The sequence below is a fragment of the Saccopteryx bilineata genome, chromosome 7 (assembly GCF_036850765.1).
Source record: "Saccopteryx bilineata isolate mSacBil1 chromosome 7, mSacBil1_pri_phased_curated, whole genome shotgun sequence".
In the NCBI taxonomy this organism is placed as follows: Eukaryota; Metazoa; Chordata; class Mammalia; order Chiroptera; family Emballonuridae; genus Saccopteryx; species Saccopteryx bilineata.
In genome coordinates this window covers 106,031,926-106,047,117 of record NC_089496.1, presented here as the reverse complement: position 1 = coordinate 106,047,117, position 15,192 = coordinate 106,031,926, and the positions used below count along the sequence as shown (strand labels likewise).

The following is a 15,192-nucleotide window of genomic DNA, read 5'->3' as shown; positions in this document are numbered from 1 at the left end:
CTCTAGATGTGCCAGGTTCCTCACAGGGAGGTGCCATCATAGGCACCCTTGAATCTGGGCAGCGAATGATTCTAAAAGAGTGGCCAAGGAAAGTGGTGGTGGTTTGGGAGCGAATATGAAAACTGAGCTCGTCGCAGGAACCAGGATCTGCACTGAACACTGGACGGTGTGACCGCTATGCAACCTCACAGTCAACACTGTGGGGAGAACTATCCTGCTTTCCTGCGGACAGATAAGGAATCCCGAGTGAAGGAAGGTTAGGAGACTCCCTCGCGGTCTCACAGTGACCGAGCGTCAGAACTGAGACGGGGACCCCACCAGTCAGCTCTGTGGCCGCAGCTGGGTTGGCTGCTTGGGCTGGGGGACTGTCATTGGGGGGCCCCGTGCAAAGACACAGAGATGCCACAACACTCCACGTGGCACACAGGGAAGAGACGAAAACAACGGTCTCGTCATTTTTAACTCATTTGAGAAGTCAGTATATTTTAAGCGTGTGCTCTGTTTCCCCCTGCCCCCCCCCCAGGCATGCCTCAGTTCAGATTCTTATTATTCCAAAACATATATTTGTTACAAAGCTACTTTTTAAAAACATAAAAGAGATGTATGCATGGTAATACAATTTAAGTTTAAATGGTAATTCAGAAAGTTCTGAAACGGACAGATTCTGATCCCTCCCTCATCTGCCTACTTTTTCTCCTCCAAAACTGTAAGTGTCTTATATAGCCTTCCTGAAAGAAATGCTTACACGCATGTTCTCCCTCCTCCCTGAGGGAGGCTGCTTCCTCACATCGGAGTCCGTGAGCCTTGCTGATGGGCGTGGCGACTTTGTTTTTGAAGGACAAGTCAACAAGCCCCGGACACTGCTCTTCACCTAGAACTGTGTCCCCACAGGCTCCTCCTCCTCCCCACTGAGCTGGTGTGCCCTGCCCGACAGTGCGGTTCTGGGAGCCCGTGGGTCCAGTGCGGACCGGCTGCCCTGCGGGCCCTGGAGAGGGTGTCCCGGCTGGACCTCCACCCTGTGGGGCCTGTGCTGTCTCGTTCCCTGCGGGGCAGACTTTTACTTCTTGCCTGTGGTCGTCAAGCACAAGTTCCCAAAGCATAGAGCGGGGATTTTGGTTTCTTCGTGTGGGAGAACCTTCTAGAAGACTTTTTGGTTTTTGAAAACACCAGCCTCCTTTTGCATCCACGGCACATGGCCCAGACACACAGAGCATTAGGAGTTGGGGAAGTATCTTGAGGCCAAACTCATTGCTACACCTTTCTGGGCTCTTCTCTGTGGAGGGAGCGCTCGCTGTCTGTGTGGCTGACGGAGGCTGGAGATCTTGGTGGCGGTCACGGAGGGGCCCTGCTGCTGAGGTCGGCATCCTGCCATGAGGTTGGGGCCCACGTAGGTCTGTGCAGGGGTCTTTGAAGCCATTGCCTTTTTGGCCAGGGTAGGGTCCCTGCCTAGTCACCCCATGTCATTAGAGGGGACTAGGGATAGATTCCACAAGAGTTCCCATGTTTCTTTTTCACTTTTTGCTCCTTGCTTTGGCCATTTGTCTGTGCTGCTCGGATACTTGGATGTGCGGCCTAAGCCTCCTGAAGCTTGACCTATCCATGAGGCCTTTCTTAGCTCCAAAATGAATGATTCCTCAGTTTCTTTTTTTTTTTTTTACCATGCTCAGAGCAAGTAAATATTGCTCATACTCTCTGCATCATAAAATTTAGGACTAGCTCTCTCTTCCAAAGGACTTCTCAGAAGGCTCAGAAATGTACGCACGTACGTTTTTAAAGATAATAGAAATTCTGCATTAAAAATTGCCTTTTTGTTTTTAATACGGACACCAATGTACTATTTGTAGAATGATCCTTACCCTCATACCTCCCCTTATATTCTTGGTCATCTTGGGCTTCCAATTAAGGGCAGTCTGGGTCTACGAGGGAGAGAGTCCAGGTTTCCCGAATGGTATGTCCCCCAGGGAGCCCAGGTGCTGTGGGGGGGCCAGGCTCCACCTTGTGGAAGTTCATCATCAGTTTGATCATCTGGCTCAGCCTCTGCTCCTTGCTGTGCAGGGTGTTGGTAAACTCAGCTGGGGAGGATGGTTGACCCGGGCAGTCCCGCGGGTGAGCTGTGCTGATGGGTCATGTTTGACTCTATATTCCAACTCTCTTCGGCCAGTCTTGTTCATGGTTACAGTCGGGTGGTCTTCAAGACAGCCCAGGATTGGACCAGACAGAGTCTGTAGGAATCCCCAGAGGTGGCCCTCAGCGGGCTCTGCACGTGCTTTATCTTTCATAGGAACCAGCACGGGCAAGGTGATATTTAAGAAATGACCATTTTTATCAGACGCAGACTGACATGGCTGAGGGCCAATGAGTGACCGCAGTGAGGGCCCGCCCGCCGCCAGGTGGGAGAAGAGCTTTCCTCGGGGAGGGTGGATACGGATGTATTTTTCTTTCCCTCGACTCTTCGTCCCACCTGTTCCATCCAGCCACTAGCTTCTGACACTGAAGTTGACAAGAGGCAGTCGATTTTCACCCGACTGTCCAAAAGTTTTTATGGAATTTCCTAAGCACGACATTGATTCATGATCTGAGCTGGTCTCAGGGAGATTGCTTTTCCGAAGCCCTGGGACAGGTGATACCGAGGCAGAAATGAGGCCTGTGGGGGCTGTTTCTAGTCCTCAAGTGACTGTCCTGGGGAATTAGGACAGAGAGAAGACTTATGCTTTGATCAGGCACTGTGTACAAACGTTGGAAAGCCTGGTCTTAGGAACATGTTTGGATGAAATTTAGTCCCGTGTTGGGGGGGGGGGGGAGGCAGAGGAGTTGGAATCAGTGCTTTGGGTCTTAAAGTTGTGAGTTTGGCCAGTCCCTGCTTTTCTTCCTTTCTAAGAGCTGACCGTCTGGCTGGGCTCTGGCCAGCGTCCAGCCTTCTCAGGTGGAGCCAGGATTACATCTATGTCTGTATTTTGTATCCAGGTGTCTGCTGAATCCAGCTCCTCCATGAACTCCAACACCCCCCTGGTGAGGATAACAACACGCCTGTCCTCCACGGCGGACACCCCCATGCTGGCCGGGGTCTCCGAGTACGAGCTCCCGGAAGACCCAAAATGGGAGTTTCCAAGAGATAAGTGAGTATTCCATGGGGCGCATCCCTGAAGGGATGGAGATTGGGAATAAAGGGATGTTGGGTTGACATTTCCTTTTTCTGACCCTTAACTGCAAAGATCTTGCTGTGATGATGTCAACAGGAGTGAGTGAGGTTATATTTCAAAATAACCAACTCTCAGAAAAGAATGAATTCTCTCTTCTTTCTCTCTCTTTTTTAAATAGTTCTTTAAAAAAAAAAAAAGCTACTAAGCCATGGCTGGTCCCCAAACAAGATGATACCTTGTAAGCTTTTTTTTTTTAAAACTTTCTAGACAATTAAAACCCAGTCAAATGGAATAAAAGTGGAATTATCCCATTTATAAAAAAGTTCTGGCATTTCCACCTTCAGCTTACTAGAGCATGATTATTCTGTAGTTCACATTTTGGGGGGGAAATTTGGCCTAGGAGAATATAAGCCTCCTTTAGAATCTTTATCCAGTGTTGCCGTTTTCAATGGTTATTAACGCACTATCAGGCTGAAAAGCTTCAGATACGGTATCTGACATCACATTTCCTGTGAGTCATAATATCTTCCTTATTGGATGGTATGAAGGTGTTTCAATCACACTTAGTTCGAATCATGGCCACCTGGGCTCTGTTGAAGGCATTGTTGGGAACCGTTCATCTCTTGGGCTGGACTTGAACCCTTGCTCTGCCAACCAGAGGCTGGGCAGCCTTTCGTGCTCTAGACTGCATTCCTATAAAGGAGAGGTCCTGGTACACCCCTCCCGGGGCGGAGCGCAGTTGTCAGCACCTGTGAGTGCACGTGTCCTTTTGTTTCCCTCCATGGATTCCCTCGCAGACCTCAGCGAGATGGCTGTGCTGGGCAGAGAGTCGGTGGGAACGATCTTGGGCTGCCGGCCCTGTCTTCTAGGCAGGGACCAACCCTCACACCCCCCTTCTGAAATGAAGTTCAGTGGCTGCTGAAGGGCCATCAGCTGTCTGCTGGTAATTAGGAGTCTACAAAGCTTGAGAGTAAGGGAAGGTGGAAGTCTCTGACTCCACATCTACGTCAGATCAACCGGAATAAGCTCTTGACTGGCTTCTGTACACCCACCCTCTCTGTCTCGACATCCCTAGTACCGCCCCGAGAGTCCGTCAGAGGAGTGTTTAATTACTAAAGAAGAAACTCGTACACAAATCTGGAAATCCTACAGAGATCAGCTGTTCCAGAGACAAGAGCAGGGGCTTGGGGAGGAGGGGAGCCCGACCCCACACCGGCTTTGTTTCCCAGCAGCCAGTGGAGAGGTCTCCATGTGCACCCTGAGCTAGCACCAGTTCGTTCTGTCAGAGTGTCTACTGAAGTCATTTCCTGCTCATTTGTGTACTGTAGTGGAAGGACCCTTCATCCATGCACCCATTCACTCATTCACCCATTCACTCACTCATTCAGTCATTCAGAACTTGTTTGCCAAACACTTACAGGCGAGGTGCCGGAGAACACGCAAAGAATGGTTGCTTTTCCTGTAGAATGTGGAGAGGGACGGGGCGTCCCTCCCGGCTCCCTGGTTTGACTGTACGAGTAGGTGGGTTCACGAGTACATTCCTGTGTCTGTGGGGCTGAGTTGGGGAGCTGTGACCGTACTCGAAGGAACTGCCGCTCTCGGGTTCAGTCTGTAGTGTTTGCCACCTGCGACACCGCCGTTGACAGTGAGAGTCTGTCCAGAGGAACGGTTAGCTCCCACCGGGGGTACCCTGAGTGTGGAAAATCTGAGCGCAAAGGATTTCCAAACAGTATTGAGCACAAACGTAGGTGGAGCAGCTTTGCAATGAATGAAGGCTATTTAGAAGCCGTTTATTAGATTGGAGGCAGACGTTATACAAAGAAAGGATTGTTATGCTTGTAGTAGCAGGGCAATAGGACATAAATTAGCCATTTTTCCAATGCAAATGTTTATTTTCTGCCAAGGTATTAAATTTAATTTTAGTTCGTCATAGAAACAGAATGACCTCAGCGTAGCATATGTTGCCCTCTGTCTTTGCTTAGCTTTTGCGAACCGTGGTGGACTTACCATAAATACTGTTCACTGAGGTCAGCTCAGTACTTCGCTTAAGTGGAAAACCACATTCACACGTATTTCAAACACTGCTTTATTCTCTTGGTTCCTGTAGCGCCCAAGGACAAGATATGGCTATTAACAGGATGTGTGTATGGGGCTTAGAAATTTAGTTGGATCTGTGCACTTTGGATTTTCTTTATTATTAATTTTGGGTAGTCATAATGAGTTCTGGACTGTGATGTGAAAGAAAGAATTTCCCTCAGTTTTAGAAAAAAATGTGTTTTTTTGCCTTTAGTGAACAATTAACGATTCCTTGAAATGCGTTTAAGATTCATATCATGTATCTTGGCCCCAGAATGTGACCGTAAAATCCATTGGTATTTGAATAATAGCAATTTTTAAAGACTTCACACTTCAAGGAGACAAAAAAAAAAAAGTAAGAACAGCTTTCAGGGTTTCTTTGAGACGTTCCGAGGGACGCGTATCTGACAGGCTGGGGATCCAGTGCCCCTCCTTGTTAGCCCTTAGGAGCGCTGACCACCTCATCTGCGGGGATACCGTCCGTAAAAGAAAATAAACCTGGAATACAAATGTGAAATCTAATAGCTGCTCCACCAGTAACTGACGTCTCCTAAAAAAAAAATGTCACTAAGAAAATACTCAGGCACGCGGGTGCACCCCGTGTCTCATTAGTTCCGTAGGATAAATGCTCCCTGCTCCGCGAGCCGCTGAAAGATTTTTATATTTAGTTCTGGAATTCCCCTCGCTGCACCCCCTTCACCAGATGCCGCGTGCTAATCCCCTCTTTATACAATCTAGGCTGACGCTGGGCAAACCCCTGGGGGAAGGTTGCTTTGGGCAAGTGGTCATGGCTGAGGCGGTGGGGATCGACAAAGAGAAGCCCAAGGAAGCCGTCACTGTGGCAGTGAAGATGTTGAAAGGTGAGTGGGGAGGGGGTGGGGGGAGGGGGAGGGGTGGGGCAAGGGTGGATAGCCTTATCAAGAATGTTCCCTTTGTGGCATGTGACCTCCATCATGGCAGGGGGGGTCAGAGAGCACATAGTTGACCTGGGGGTTGAGGGGCTTTCAGTATAAATCAGCGTCTCAGACGGACTATTTATCTTGAGCTCTGTGCACGTTGAGGGGTGGGGGGTGGAGGGTGGAGGAGAGAGTTTTGTCCGAGTGGTAGCCGCCTAGACTTCACTCCTCGGCTCCCTGCGATGTCTTCATCCCCTCTGCACCTGTGTGTAGGTGCGTAGAAAATACCATCCTGAGTATAATTACTTCATTGAGATGAGTGTTGGTGGCTTGGTTTCTGGACCCAAACCTTAATTTATGAGGGAAGGAAAATTGGCATTTTTGGAAGGAGCTGGAGGCGTACGGAGAAGCCATCATGTCGGAGCTTCTGTTTTGTGAGAGGAACGAAGCAGAAATGTCCCTGGTCTGGCAGAGTCCCTCAGCAAGCCGAGAGGGGACGGGTGCAGAACCTCTGGGATGGGTAAACAGTTGCCCCGAGACTTAAACGCTCAGTGGCATTCGTGGGAATCAGCACGTTTCTGAATTAACTTCCAACCCAGCATCGTGTCCAGGTCTGGGGAGCTTCAAGAACTTGTAACCATTAACAGCTTCCTCCCCCGGTGTTCTCTCCTGGGAGGCGTTACAGGGGAGGGGCGCGTGGTAGGTCCGACTGTCCACATCTCAGGGAGGACAGCTCAGGATGAATTTTTCCCACGGGTCCAGGTAGAGAGACCTGTTCTCGGGACATGGTGTGCCTGGCACGTTGTAGGCACTCAGGAATTAGACTTTTTCTTTCTTTTGTGGGTTCTCCTGGGATAGTGGTCATGTCCCTCCCTGAGGGAAAGTCACAGGCTGCAAACAGCCAAAAAGATGCTGATTTTTAAAGCTATCAATCTGAGAGTCACCCAAGGAAAACTAGGGTGTTTTGAGCTGCTCTCTACTTTGGAGTCTGATGCCAGGGAGGGCTGTGAACCCTTACCCCATGTGTTGGCTCTACCAGCAGAGGCAAGCCACCTGCCAGCGTCCTGCGTGGCCTGGACCTGCCTTATGTGCCCTCACCTTCCTGAGTGGCAGTCGTCATGGGAGGAGTGCCCCATGCCAGCCGGCCTCGCAACCCCTGGCCACGAACAAGGCGGGCAGAGGGGGCGGCACAGGCTTCCTGTCTCTTTCAGCAGAACTTCTGATGTGGGTTGTGGAGCTCGGAGTGACCTGGGAATAAAGCGGGAAGGGAGGTCTGGGAGTTCTTTTCCTCTGTCACACCCGGGCCAGCCTTCCCTGGCTGGATGGGGGAGAACATTAGCCCCAGAGCCCTTGCGACATGCACTTTTTCGTGACCAGCGAGCTCCCGGACCGCAGGGAGGAGACCTGCCTGAGCCCCTAAGTGTTTGTGAGCACAGGTGCGGCTGCGCCCGCCCGCCCGGCAGGAGCTCAGCAGTGGAGGTGTCACACTCCAGCGCAAGAGCTCTCTGCCACGTGGCTCCTAGCCATGCCCTTGTCTAGCTCTTAGGAAGCCCAGGCTTTTCCATAGTGAATGAGTTCAGAGGAGGGGCACATGGGGAAGAGGCTTGCTACCTATTAGAAGCAAAGGATGAGCCCATGGACGTAGGACCCAAGCCATTCTTGCTTGAGAGGGTAGAGCAGAGGTTTATAAAACCATAGACATGGCCGTTCTCACACACACACACACACACAGTTACAGGGTTGCCCCCCACTCCGGAACCTGTCTGTGAACGCCTTAGGGGCAGTGAGGGCTTGCCTAGGCAGCACTGGATCTGGAGAGAGCCTGCAGGGATGTGAGATTCCTCGTCTTCCTCCTCTCCCACCCTCTCCCCCCTCCCCTCCTCCTCCTCCTCCCCCTCCTCCCCTCCCCTCTCCCTCCCCCTCCTCCTCTTCCTCCTCCTCCTTCTCCTCCTCCTCCTCCTTCTTCTTCTTCCTCCTCCTCCTCCTCCTCCTCCTCCTCCTCTCCAGATGTTCTCACAGTTGCTTTCAGGCCCCCTGAAGTTTGACATGGGTCCCAGAGGCACCTTCCGTCTGCCAGAGGATGGAATTATCTCACAATAGAGTCAGACACCCCATAAGCATGATGTTTCCCAGAAAAGAATTGGGCTTAGTGTCAGAGGCCCAGAGTCTCCCTAGTTCTGACTTCTGACCCTGTTGAACCCCACATTAGCCATTTGACACAGAGCAAGAGAGTTCCCTGTTGGGGCCTTTGCCCCCGACCAATAAAATGAGAGAGATGGTTTGGAAAAATCTTTTCTGGTTCTAAACTTCAATTTCATGCCTCACGGCCACCTCCGTTGGGTGAGAGGAAACGCACTGATTTTTTTCCTGTACGCGGTGTTTGTAGATGACGCCACGGAGAAGGACCTTTCAGATCTCGTGTCTGAGATGGAGATGATGAAGATGATTGGAAAACACAAAAACATCATCAATCTCCTCGGCGCCTGCACTCAGGATGGTGAGTGGGAGGGAACATGTGGTTATCGGGGTTCTCCACGGGGCAGGGTTAGCCTGGGAAGCGCCTGGACTTCCGGGTTTGCTCCCAGGGCGTCTCAAGTGCGCGTATGAAGTTCTCTACAGAGTCTCCTGAGGAAGGTGTTCCTGGCCCTGAGCACAAAGGGCGCTCTGTCACCGCGCCCGGGGGCTGGGGAGAGCTGGGTGTTCGGTGACTTTGGGTGCGAGGGCCTGTAGGGTCCTGCTGTGTCTAGAGCCTGACCCCGCGAGGACCTGTAGGGTCCTGCTGTGTCTAGAGCCTGACCCCGCGAGGACCTGTAGGGTCCTGCTGTGTCTAGAGCCTGACCCCGCGAGGACCTGTAGGGCCCTGCTGTGTCTAGAGCCTGACCCCGCGAGGACCTGTAGGGCCCTGCTGTGTCTAGAGCCTGACCCGGGTGGGTTTGGAACAGCCTGCCCGTTTCCCTTAGGTTTTTGTTTTGTGAATGGTAAACATTCCTCAGAATAAGGTCTGTGTTTTGGTTGACACATTCTCTTAACATGGGGATTGAAGATGCCGGGTCTTGCTATGGGCAACAGATGGCTGGGCTCCCTAAAAGAGCTTAAAAAGAGGTATGAAGGGACCCATTGTCTTCCTCAGGGGCAGGAGACCCCGGCTTCTCTCATCGGAAAACCAACCAGCACTTTGGGGATCAGTCTGACGATAGTGAATACACCCGAGAATGTCCGTCTTTGCCTCTACAGTTTCTCCTTAGGTCGAAACCAGGAGTCGGGAGACTTTTTCTGGGGAGGAGGACTGTCAGTGTTTTCAGCTTTGCGGCCACTGTTGTAGGGTGAAGGCAGTCACAGAAATGAGCGGGCCTGGCTGTGTGCCAAAAACAATTTTGTTATAGAAACAGGCAGTGGGCAGGGTTGGGGCAGTAGTGTGCCAGCCCCTGGGCTATGGTATAGCTGGAGAAATGGATACACATGTGTATAAGGAGACATGTCCAGGAGTGTTCATTGCATACTGTTCATGATGGGCAAAATCTGGAAGCAACCTGTAGAGAAAAGGATAAATCCAGTGGACAGTGTTTACATGATAGCGTATACAAGCATATGTCAGAGACTGGGGGTTCCGTTCCAGACCACCGCAATAGAGCAAATGCTGCACTAAAGGAATTCACACAAATTGTTTGGCTTCTCAAAGTGTATAAACATTATGTTTACACCATAGTGTAGCCTGCTTAAGTGTGCAATGTGCACTAGCATTACGTCTAAAAAAAACCAATGTATGTCCTTTAATTAAATGAAGACTTTATTGCTAAAATATGCTAACCATCATCTGAGCCTTCAGCGGGTCGTAATTCCTTTTGCTGGTGGGAGGGTCTGGCCTCGATGTTGAGGGCTGCTGACTGATCCAGGAGCAGGTGGTTGTGGTCATTTCATAACGGAAGACAGCCATGACGCCTGCCACACCGACGTCTTAGAAGCCACCATAGGGTTCCATTTTAATTGGCCTAATTTCAATATTGTTGTGTCTCGGGAAATAGGGAGGCCCAGGGAGAGGGAGAGAGTTGGGGGAATGGCCGGTCAGTGGAGCAGTCAGAACACAGACGTTGACCAAGTTCGCCGTCTTATGTTGGTGTGGTCTCTGCCACCCCAGACAATGCCATTTGCAGCCTCGAAGACTGCCGATCCCAGATCAGCATAAGAAATGGAATGACAATGAAACATTTGAAATACGGGGAGGATCACCAGAAGTGGGATGCAAAGTGAGCAAATCTGTTGGAAGGATGGTGCTGACAGGGTTGCACAAGCCGCCCCTTTGCACAAAAGCGCAGTATCTGTGAGAACAGCAAAGGGGAACTCGGTAGAACAAGGGGTGCCCGTGTGGAGCTGGGACAGGGAACGGTTTAGATTTACTTTTATCAGCCTGGCCTGGTTTCCCAGGGGTAACATGTAGTGGGAGAATGTCGTAGAGCTATATACCTTTGTTACTCATTTAGGTGATTAAAAACAATGCACCGTTTACAGACACACATACGCATGGAAACTAGTTACAATGAGCAAGAAGGAGCGAGTGTTTAACAGTCATTGCTTTCCAGAGGTGTGAGCACGGGAGTGACCAGGGAAGGACACTCAGTGGCATTTGAGGTTCTCTTGACCAACTATTGACTATCATTTGGGGGAGATCAGAAAGCGGGTGTTCTATTTTTGTGTGCTTTTTCTGTGTGTTTCAATGAAAACGAACCGAAAAGAAGTCTTGGGTTGTAATAACTACCACTGCTTTGCTGAGCTGCCCGAGGGCAGGACCTGGGTTCCCTGCCTTAAGGAGCATGTCTCATCCACCCACAGGGCCCCTCTACGTCATTGTGGAGTATGCCTCGAAAGGCAACCTCCGTGAATACCTCCGAGCCCGCCGGCCGCCGGGGATGGAGTACTCCTATGACATTAACCGCGTTCCTGAGGAGCAGATGACCTTCAAGGATTTGGTGTCGTGCACCTACCAGCTGGCCAGAGGCATGGAGTACCTGGCTTCCCAAAAAGTGAGTTCTTCACATTCTCCTCGGTTGGGTGGGTTCCAGTTTAAAATGTCTGTGAGGAAAACAGGCGATTTGAACATGCCCATTTGCTAAATCAAGCCCTTGCCTGTCTGGTGCGGCCTGGAGAATAGCGATTGCATTATTCACGAGGTCTAAAAGCCAAAGCAGCCTCACAACCTTGAGCGACACCGGCAGTGAACAGAAGAGACTCCGCTTCTCTGAGACAGGGCTGGGCGTGGTCGTTCCAGGAGTCAGGCATCCAGGTAGAGAACAGCTGGTTTGGGGCACGCCTTTTTGATTCTGGTGGTTTGGGGGCTTTATTTGTTTCATGATTATTGAGTTTTGGGATATAGCCTCCCAGTGCTGTGTTTAGGATTCTGAGTTTGAAATAATGTTAAAAATACAGATCCAGAGGAGGGATGTTTTAGTGACACTGAATCCTGGGTATTACCTGGGTTTATTTTGTCTGATTTGGCAGAATGGGTCGAAGTGGGCCAGGTCCCCTGAGGTGAATCTCCTGCATTCCAGGAATGCCGCTTGCAGCGGAATGCTAAGCATCCGAGTTATTCCGAGAGCAGTGAGACCGGTGCCCAGATGTCCTCTGGGGCATTTAGGATGACTCAGGATGCCCGTTGTTAGGCCGCACTTGGATGGGGGTTTCACAGTTACCTCGTTGGGCACAGATGGGGTCAGATCTGACCTGCACTGGAGCCTAGTGCAGCCTCAGAAATTCTTTGGGTCCCCAAAGAAGAGAGAGAGCCTCTAGAGCAGGGGTAGTCAACCTTTTTATACCTACCACCCACTTTTGTATCTCTGTTAGCAGTAAAATTTTCTAACCGCGCATCGGTTCCACAGTAATGGTGATTTATACAGTAGGGGAGTAACTTTACTTTATAAAATTTATAAAGCAGAGTTACAGCAAGTTAAAGCATATAATAATAATTACTTGCCAAGTACTTTATGTCGGATTTTCGCTAAGTTTGGCAGAATAAATCTTTATAAAACAACTTACTATAGTTAAATCTATTTTTTTATGTATACTTTGGTTGCTCTGCTACTGCCCAACATGAAAGCTGGAACTTCCACTAGTGGGTGGTAGGGACCAGGTTGACCACCACTGCTCTAGAGGGCTTATGTCTGCAGTCGCCTGGGGGCCAGGCTGGGCGTGGCCAGGTCAGTCACACCAGTGAGCAAGGCAGCCCGGTCAGATCACTCAGTGTGTAGTGGGGGGTGTGTGTGTGTGCTGTCTCCGCCCCTGCTGTCTGTGGCTACATGGGAGCATGGCCAGGGCTGGTGTGTGTGTGTGTGTGTGTGTGTGTGTGTGTGTGTGTTACTTTTCAAGAGAGTCCAGAGTTGAAGACTTTTCAACGTAGAGATATTAAGAAACTCAAGCACAGTTTTCCGTTCCGCAGAGGCATGTGTGTGCGTGTCCGTGTGGGGAGCTTGCCCCAGAAAATGTCAACGGGACTTCAAAATGTCAGTGTCACAAATGACAGGAAAAAATGCTGGGGAGACAGTTCCAAGGAAAGGACTGCCCCACGTCCATGGGTGATCCCGGACTGGGTCCTGGTGGGGGTGCAGATGGGGGCACAGCTTTTATAAAGGACGCTCACGCAATTGGAGATCTGAGCGTGGACCGTGTGTGCGACGTGACGCCCGTGTTCAGCCGGGGCGTGGCGGTCATGGTCTCGTGTCGAGGTGGGAGGCACACGCCCAGGTGTTTCCTGGGCAGTGTCAGTGAGGTCCGCAGCTCTCTCTCAATGGCTCACCCTCCAGACTGAGCGTGCGTGGCCTTGTGTGTGGGGGGGGTGGGGGGGTGGGGGTGGAGAGGGAGAGCGAGGAAACGTAACAAACAAGCACCAAAAATTCTAGTTCACCTTCTCTGTAGCTTTCAAATACTCCCAGGTAGAGCTCTGGGGAGGGCAGCTCTCTGCGGCTACCCTTTCTGACCCTCTGGTCTCCCTGTGTGTGTGGGGGAAGATGCTGCTACTCATACAACCCTGGGCTGGGCGGGGCGGGGGGGGTGCTGGCCTGAGCCTTTTACTAACCCTTAATGAATATTCCTGGGCATTCCTGACTCAGACGCCCGCCTTGTGCCCTGGGTCAGGTTGTCACATTGGGGTGGCTGGAATGGGCAGAATCCTTGACCTCTTGGAGCAGGAACCCTGCGTGACCACAGGAGAGAGCAACAGTAATTGTGGGGATAAAAATATATAAATACGGGATTGGCTGAGGGAGGTCCTGTGGAGGGAGCAGATGGCAGGTCGGAACGGTGGCACTCGGGTAGTTCGAGAGGCCAGGTAGACGTGTGCGGAGACACAGGGAGCAGGGTCAGCGGGTGGCTGGAGACCGCAGGCCCACCCACTGAGGGCCTTCGACCCGGGCGAGGACTCTGGACTGCCCTCGTGGTGCCGTGGGAGGCCACCCGTGGGGACCCATGGGATCGGGGTCATGCTATCAATACAAACACAGCAGGTTGGAGGCAAGTCCTGTGGAAGGGGTAGTGCTTCGGCCTAGGGCTGTGGGCCTCAAACCACTGGAGACATGGCTTGATTTTGGATATATTTTCCACCCTCAGGATTGTTAATGGATTGATTGGCTACGGGAGGGAGAGAAAGAGGGGTCAAGGATGACTCTTGAGCTACTGGATGGTGGTGGTGCAGGTGGCCAGGGTAAGGGAGACTGGGGGGCGGTCAGTCAGGGAGGACAGCGAGGTAGACGTTACTGGAAATGCTGATGTGTATTCAGAGCGTGTCTGAGGATCCTTCGCGGCAGATGTCGGCCAGGAAGCCACAGGCTGGAGCTTGGCTCCCAATGCCAGGCTGGGCGCCGGGAGCCAGCGGAGGAAGGTGTCGCTTCCAGCTGTGGGAACGGGCGAGCTCATTCGGTGGGGCCAGGGGATGAGGTTGAGGCTGAGAGGAGGGGACTAGAAGCATGGAGTCAAATCCTGAAAGGGGCATGGTGGGTGGAGGCTGAGGACTCAGAGGCAGGAGAAATCCAGGATGCGGCTCCCAGAGGTCACCGGAGGCGTTCCTGGAAGGCCAGTGGTCAGCTGAGCATTGGATCGGCTCACGGAGCCAGCGGCAGCTCCCGCGTGGCACCCCAGCCCCAGAGGCTCTGAGGGCCTCCCTGAGTGGGAGCTTCTGGGTGTGGTGGAGAAGGGACAGAGAGTGGAGTGAACTTTGCAAAACAGGGCAGATGAAGACACCATGTAATGATAGACTGAAATGTGATGAGGGTCATCACCGTTACTGATCACTTCCTTCCACTTTTTGAGAGCTTAACGTCTGCCAGCACACCAGCAAGCATGTGACGTACAGTCTTGTCCCTGTAGCTGGTGTGACGAAACCCCATTTACGTATCAGAGTGCTGAGGGCCGTCCGGAAGCGCCATGGAGAGCTTTGAGCCAGGAGTGTGGGAGTCACTGTCTTCATTCCCGAGATGGGGACTTTAGGTCTACAGAGTAAAGTGGCTGGTCCATACCTGGCCTTTGGGTCTACATCCTCCCCCCACCCCAGTCTTGCTTCCCAGCCTCCCCTGCTCTCAGGTAGTCCTTGCCTGCCTCTGTCTGGACCAAGGGAAGGGCCATGGAGATGCCCCGTGTCACTTGCGTGAGGGGGGTGGGTAGGAGGGCCAGTCTGGTTTCCTTAGGGCTTTGCTGGGTTCCAAAACCCCTCGCTGATGGCCACCTGCAAGTTAGGGACCTAGAACAGGTTTGAAGATCTTTTTTTTTTTTTTTTAATTTTATTTATTCATTTTAAAGAGGAGAGAGAGAAGGAGAGAGAGAGAGAGAGAGAGAGAGACAGACAGACAGACAGACAGGGGGAGGAGCTGAAAGCATCAACTCCCATATGTGCCTTGACCAGGCAAGCCCAGGATTTCGAACTGGCGACCTCAGCATTTCCAGGTCGACGTTTTATCCACTGCGCCACCACAGGTCAGGCAGATTTGAAGATGTTAATGGTCCCTTTGAAGGGGACCTGCTTCTGAAAATGGAGGGCTTATTCCCAAAGATGGAGATCGGGGAGGCCAACAAAGAGCTCGATCCTGGCCCCCACACTCGTC

The 15,192-nt window shown here is 51.6% G+C and overlaps 1 protein-coding gene across 5 annotated transcripts in view; it reads left to right on the top strand.

Moving 5' to 3' along the window:
- FGFR2 (fibroblast growth factor receptor 2) overlaps positions 1 to 15,192 on the top strand; it is a 103,967-nt gene that overhangs the window by 75,950 nt on the left and 12,825 nt on the right. For all 5 annotated transcript variants that reach the window (XM_066240422.1, XM_066240421.1, XM_066240419.1 and 2 more), the window contains 4 exons: positions 2,965 to 3,116; positions 5,955 to 6,076; positions 8,499 to 8,609; positions 10,940 to 11,130. In XM_066240422.1, the coding sequence (XP_066096519.1) occupies positions 2,965 to 3,116; positions 5,955 to 6,076; positions 8,499 to 8,609; positions 10,940 to 11,130 (576 nt within the window). The remainder of the gene's footprint in view (positions 1 to 2,964; positions 3,117 to 5,954; positions 6,077 to 8,498; positions 8,610 to 10,939; positions 11,131 to 15,192) is intronic.